This window comes from Rhagoletis zephyria, unplaced genomic scaffold, assembly GCF_001687245.7.
Source record: "Rhagoletis zephyria isolate East Lansing unplaced genomic scaffold, Rhagoletis_zephyria_1.1 Rzeph_scaffold_16405, whole genome shotgun sequence".
Classification (NCBI taxonomy): domain Eukaryota; kingdom Metazoa; phylum Arthropoda; class Insecta; order Diptera; family Tephritidae; genus Rhagoletis; species Rhagoletis zephyria.
This window is the reverse complement of record NW_016173469.1, coordinates 4,795-11,892: the sequence shown is the minus strand read 5'-3', so window position 1 is coordinate 11,892 and position 7,098 is coordinate 4,795. Positions and strand designations below refer to the sequence as shown.

The following is a 7,098-nucleotide window of genomic DNA, read 5'->3' as shown; positions in this document are numbered from 1 at the left end:
GGAAAGTTAATTTTGTTATATGCAAATATTAATATGTGTAGCGTATGTAGCAAAAATATGTATATAGAAACACGTGGAAAAAGTTTATTGCGCACAAACGCGATGCTAGGTTAGATTACCCGGACAGTTAGAATGCAAAATAGTATGCACAAGCACCAAACGGAAAAAAATGCGACCGTACGATTTGAAAGCTCGGTTGCGACTCTTGAGGCCATATATTTCCGGTCAATAAAGTTAACATCGGCGGACGACCGAGATGTGGAACGACAAGGGAAGTTTCGGCGTGAGGATCCGGATTTAGCAATTGTAATGCGAGGATTGGAGCTGAGAAAGCGGCCAACCAAAGGGAGGTGGCAGCGGAAAGCTCAATTGCAAAGGCATACTGTTTACAATGGGACAGTTTGAAGATGGTAATTGGTATGTGCATCGCATATGGGAGAGCGAAGATGGTTGATGCATCTGGAATCTTGGGATGTTTCCAAGAAAAAAGTTCCAGACATTCTCAGCGAGCTGCACAGAGGTCCAAATGGTGAGCACTTGGGAGCCAAGAAAACCCTAGAGAGGATGAAGAATAAATTCCATTGGGTTGGCTTCCATCAGTCGGTCAGCGAGTGGGTAGCAAGATGTGCTATGTGCAGCACAACTCAAGGATCGAAGCCTGGGAGTCATGGACAGAAGAAGCGGCAGACATCCGGTGAAAAGGCAGAAGCACGGCCATGTGAGGTGGTGCACTCCCTGAGATAAACCGGTAGCAAAGTCCAGTAATGCATCGAGCCGAGAGGGTTTCTTCGAAGGCGATTTGGTGTAACTAGGAAGATCCATATATCTAGACGGCTGGGAGACCGAGAAACAAGATGAAGGTGGTCCACTTGGAAAGGCTTGCAGCGGTTGGAACAGCTAGTGTGTGTGCAAACATTCATTTATTGGAATTAAATATGATATACTGTTCATCCCCAAATAACCTGGTTATAATTTTTAAACTAGTTAGTGTCCCTTACAACTGGAAAAAGCCTTGAAAACTTCGAGAAACTAAAATTTTTATTGAGTTCAATATTTGTGTGAAATTAAAAAAAAGGGGAATGTTTAGTTATTTGCTTTGTTTTGTTATTGGGCGGATGTGGAGGGGGCGTGGCTCTTGATATGCAACTCACTAAATAGAAAACAGTTAAAATTTTGTAAAAAGTCACACCTGACCCGAAGCCTTCCACAACGGGGGAGCCATTGAAAAATGGTCTAAAATTACCATTTTGACACTGGAAATATAAGCTCGGTGTTGGCGGCCTTCGGCCGAGCTTAAAAACAATTATCCTCATCGATCCAACTCCGGCTACGCTGACTACAGTATTTTTGTGCAGAACTTCTGTGTAGGCGGCCTCCGGTCCCGCTTCTTGCCTGAGAAGAGGGGCTTAATAGCCACGATTCTAAAGGTTCCCAGTATCTCCTTAAATGTAATAAAAATTTACATTTACATATTCTTAAAACCCTCTCAAATGGTTTCCTAACAGCCGAAAGTTTCTGACACTTTGCACTGATAGAAGTTATATCCTTTGGGCTCAAAGGTGTTCTTCAAAAATATTTAGCGCTTCCGGCAATAATTAATCTGGATTGAGCTGAGGACACGTCGGAGTTTTTCTCTACTCTAGTTTGATATCCACCTTTAGCTAAAAAGCACTGGTGGTTCAGTGTGCGATGTGAGAGGAAATATTGGAAAGCAGGCTTGTTAATTTTTTAATATTTTTTTAATCTGCAACATCAAACAAATTGTTACTTCACCATTCAATAATGCAGATCTTTAATGACACTAATAACGACTGTATTAATTCCAGCGGTTTGGTTAAAAAAATGTCTTTTACAATTTTTTTTTACTTATTTGGCCAAAAACCAGAAATTTGAAATTGTTTTGCTTTATTGAGAAATGTTAAAAATGTAAGTCAGCTGAAAATCTTCTCCTTTTTTTCAGGAAAATCTTCTCCCGTGGAACTTATAGTTTGAAGATTTGGTTCTCTGGAGGAACCAACTTCGCGGGAGTGTTCAGAATAGGGCTGATAGAGAAAAATGGCTTCAAATTCTGCAGGTATGTCATTTTCTTTGAAATTAAACGTATATGGGAAATTCTCACAAAGTTCGAATTTTTTTGTGAAACATTTTTTTTTTTAATCGTGAGCACATATCGAAAATTTTTAGTATACGTTCCTTCAGCTGCTAGAATACAAAATCCAACGTGGTGCAACGTTTTAAAGCAACGCACCATACGTTTTTAACATTATTTCGAAAATTTCAATAATTGCACTTAGTTTGTTACAAATTCATTAATCGGTTACTGTGATACACATACAGTGTACCAAATAAAACCCGGGACACAACATTTTAGTAAGTTTTGGCTATTTTTCTTTAGTTTATTTAACGTTTATTACTTTTTTATGAAAGTATAGCTGATTGCTTAACAAACACGATATAAATCGAAATTTCACACTTTGTGCAAAAATTATGAAAATTCTGCAAAGTTTTCTAGTTTTGTATCTCATAAAATTTTGGTAAACAAAAGTGCAAATTTTAAGTTGCCGTTGATTTTTGGCATTTTGAAGTGAAACTTCTTTAGCGGCGGTTGGTTGGTTGGGAGCAAATTGGCAAATTCCACGGTGCAACGGAAATGATGCAACCGAAATGTTGCAACGGAAATGGTGCAACGGAAATGGTTGGGGATGAAACAAGTGCTTATTGTGTGTATGCCTATGGTATTAATTTAACAAAAATTTGCTAATAAAAGGTTAAAGAATAGAAAAAGACCGATACAAGAATGAAAGATAGGGGAAGAAAGATTAAAATAAAGGTAATTAAAGAGGAAAGGATAAAGAGATATTGTTGTGCTATCGATATTTTCGGAACTTATTTTTTATCGGGTTTGTAATCGACATTTTTAACTATTTTGTTGGCGATATTTATTATCAATTTTGTTATCGATATTTTGATCGATTTTGTTACCGATATTTTTTAACGATTTTGTTATCGATATTTTTATCGATTTTGTTAACGATATTTATCGATTTTATGATCGATATTTATCGATTTTGTTATCGATATTTATCGATTTTGTTATCGATATTTATATATATTTTTTATTGATATGTATCGATTTTGTTATCGATATTTATCGATTTTTTATCGATATGTATCGATTTTGTTATCAATATTTATNATTTATTCGAGTTTCTAATAGATTTTGCTACCAACATTATTATCGATTTTGCTATCGAAATTTTTATCGAATTTTTCATATTTTAATCGGTGTTGTTATCGATATTTTATTGGATGTTACTATCGATTTTCTTATCGAAAGAGTATAAATAAGAATAACATAAATGTAATTAGAACGAACAGGGGTAGAGGTAGGGATCTAGATAGAAATGTATGTAATGTAAGTTTCACTTCTCCAGTGTGGCCTAGGCGCACTTACTTTTTTTGTTGACGGTGCTTCGAATTTCTTTCATATAAAAAAAGAAATGTCGAATATAAATTGCCAAAAATCAAGGGTAAGGCCTAGCATCTGCAGCCCAAGTCATTTGGCACCTCATTTTCGAAATTCGAGCGAATGGTGCAGATTTAATGACATGGACAAAAAATGCCTACTTTTTCGCTCTGTAATTTTACAAAGAACAAATAAAAAAGTGGTGCACGGGAATCATAGTTCAATAGTATATTGTACAATGGCGCACACATGTAGTTGGCTAAATTTTCCAATTGCAAACGATGTGCTGATATAAAATATGCATTTTCACATTTGTGCACGCATCGTAACCTTTTAAAGAAGTTTTTTTTATACCCGAGCGCACTTGTGCACAAGGGTATTATAACTTTGTTCACATAACGGTTGTTTGTAACAGGCAAAACGAATCGAGATAGATATAGACAAATGTATACATAAATGATCAGAATGAAAAGAGAAATCGATTAAGCGGTGACTGTCTGTCCGTCCGTCCGTCCGTCCGTCCGTCCGTCTGTGCACACGATAACTCGAGTAAAAATTGAGATATCTTAACGAAACTTGGTACGTGAACTTCTTTTGGGCGTGGGACGGATGGTATTGAAAATGGGCGAAATCGGATAATAACCACGCCTACCTCCCATATAACGGTAATTTTAAGAAATACGAAAACTGCGATATTTTAGTAACTACTGAAGATAATTCACTCAAAATTGATACTTACAATGAGTTTCAGACGGAAAACATGAATATTATAAATTTTTGGAAAATGGGCGTAGCCACGCCCACTTATGGTTACATGTGTATATCTTGGTAACCGCTACACCAATTTCTTCCAAACTTGGCACAGTTGTTGGTCCTGGTACAGCATACCAAATGGCCGAAAATTTCTAAAATCGGACAATAACCACGCCCACATCCCATATAACGGTAATTTCGAGAAATACAAAATCTTCGATAAATCAGTAAATATTGAAGCTAATTTATCCAAAATTGATGATTGCAACAATTCTTTACCAAGAAATACGTTTATGACAAAATTTTGGAAAATGGGCGTAGCACCGCCCACTTGTGATCACATATATGTATCTCGCTAACCGTTCTAGCAATTTGTACCAAGCTCGGTATGGTTATTGTGCTTGCCACATAAAAGCAAACCGTTGAAAATTGTTGAAATCGGACTAAAATTGAGGCCGCTTTTCATATAACGGTAAATTTCAGATATGCTTGAAATTTCAATATTTCGAAATTTAAGGACGCTAATTTACTTAAAATGTATACACCCCGGCTTATCATGTAGCGGTAGCTTTCGGAAAGGTGGAAAACATATATTTAATACTTGCGCCGGGTATTTAATGTTCGGCTCCGCCCGAACTTAGACTTTCTTACTTGTTTTTTAACTATCTTCTAATGAGAGCACATAAGCCTGTCACGACTAGATTGATTCCTTTTATGCTTCAGAACACTATAAAAATTGTCCGATAACAGTTTTAGGTACGCACCAGCTACAGTATACTATAAAAACCGCGAGTATCAGATTTTAAAAAAAGGAGTCACGCCACTTTGACTCTTCATAACTTCTTTTCTATTGCATGCGAATACTTCTAACGGGCTACACTACATTCGATTCTCCTCTCCAAATACTACCAGTTAATTATAAACTCAAACATCAACGCACCAAATTTTGCAACGTGGAAGTAAGAAAATAATAATAGTCACACTTTTATTTGTGAAAATTTCCCAATTTTACTTCTGAATTATATACATATGTATATATTTGGCTAGAAAATATGTACGGTGGTCCATTTTTTGCATTTACATAATCTACACAACATATGTATGTAACCTGATTTTTGTTAATAAACCAGCGAAAATTATGTGTCCGAGTAAAAACTGGCCAGGCATGCGAAAGTTCGAACTAATCGAGAATTGCCCTTATACGTATCGAGCCCTAACCGCCAAAATAACGTAAGCGACATTTTTTTCAAAATTTTATTTTTGATGCAGAAATGCATCTAGATGCTCTAGGAATATTTCTGCATCAAAAAGAAAATTTTGAAAAAAGTGTCGCTTACGTTATTTTGGCGGTTAGGGCTCGATATGTACATACAAAACGTATTATTAAGGCGTTGAATACATTTTGCATACATACTACCGTGATACATACATACATACATAAATAAATAAGAATTATATTCTCTTCAGATGATATGCCGTCTACATGCGCTGCCCGTAGAAAAGATGACGCTTGGAATTACGAAAGAATAGTATCGGAGCTACGAACACCCGACCAAGGGGCTCGATTTGCAGAAAAGCATGGTTTAATACCTAAAACCATGGTTTGTCCTATACATAAAACGCTTATGAATAGGTCAAAAGGCGGAAAATTTGGTTTTTTCGTATGCCGTAGAGGAACCTGCATGTCGAGGCCCCGAGTTTCTGTTGCGGCTGGGACGTGGTTCGAGCAAACTAGAATTAGTGTACCGCATATTTTTTATCTCATGTACTGCTTCGTTGAAAATTTAACCAAGGAAACAGTCCAACGTAAGGACTTTTGCGAGGAGGCGAAAACTCTGTCATCTAGTACTATCACCGACTGGTATAACTATTGCCGCGAGGCGGTGGTAATATACCAGTTGGACCACCAAGATGCGTCTGGAGAAATTGGTGGTCCAGGCCGGATAGTGCAGATTAACAAGAGAAATTTCGGTAAAAGAAAATTAAATGATGGTAAGCTTTGTCTGGGTTTTTTTGCGAGTTATATTTTTAACATTTTATTTTATTTTTAGGCAACCAGGGGGAGGATCACTGGTTGCTGGGCATGATTGAGGATGAAAGCGAGGACCTACGGCTGGAGGTATGCCCAGACAATGTGCGGTCAGCGAAAGTCCTCATTCCGCTTATTAAAAAGCATGTCGCCGAGGGTACCACCATACGAACGGATTGCTTGGGTGCATTTGAGGGCCTTTCTGATTTTGGATTCACCCACCTTTTGCTCGATGTTGTAGATGTAACCCGTACCCAGAGAATTGAGTCCCAGTGGGCGGATGTTAAGCGTTTTTTCTCCACGCGGGCCAACCACACCGGTAAATTCGCCGATATCCTTGTTGAATACCTATGGCGCAAATCTGTTAAAAAGGCTAACAAAGATCCATTCTTGGCGCTTATTGAGTGCATAAAATATATGTATGAAACTGAATAAAACTACAAAAAATATCGAATTTGTTAAAAATGTATTCAGTTTTCTTCCACTTGGCTGTTACATTTCTCTCTCTGCGAGAGAAACAAATGCTACTTTGGACCATGATAAAAAAAATAATAAAAAAAAAAATAATAATTTTTGCTGAGTAAAATTTTGCCAGTACAAAATGAACGCTCCTTTTGCATCAAAATGAACGCTTGCTCTCTCAATTTTTATGTGTTGGATAATTTTTGGTCGTTATCGAACGCCATCCAGTAAAAATTTGGGAAAACTATTACAAATTTTTGACTTGTCGAACGCAACTAATGTGTGTGAGTTTGTGTGTAAAATTTTAAAATTAAATTGCTTGCAAACGTCAAGAATTTGAAAAATTTTTCTCAGCCTTCCTATTTTTTATCATGGACTATCGTATATA

At 36.8% G+C, this 7,098-nt stretch overlaps 1 protein-coding gene across 2 annotated transcripts; it reads left to right on the top strand.

The window, feature by feature from the left end:
• Nucleotides 1-1,930: 1,930 nt before the first annotated feature.
• Nucleotides 1,931-6,769, top strand: LOC108379456 (uncharacterized). Of its 2 annotated transcripts, none has more exons than XM_017635807.1 (3): nucleotides 1,931-2,074; nucleotides 5,687-6,211; nucleotides 6,271-6,769. In XM_017635807.1, exons 1-3 carry the CDS (start codon nucleotides 2,056-2,058, stop codon nucleotides 6,681-6,683), a joined length of 957 nt encoding a protein of 318 aa, XP_017491296.1. In that variant the 5' UTR covers nucleotides 1,931-2,055; the 3' UTR covers nucleotides 6,684-6,769. The 2 variants fall into 2 exon arrangements, with proteins under 2 accessions (XP_017491296.1, XP_017491297.1); XM_017635808.1 differs by lacking the exon at nucleotides 1,931-2,074 and adding an exon at nucleotides 5,373-5,449.
• Nucleotides 6,770-7,098: the final 329 nt, after the last annotated feature.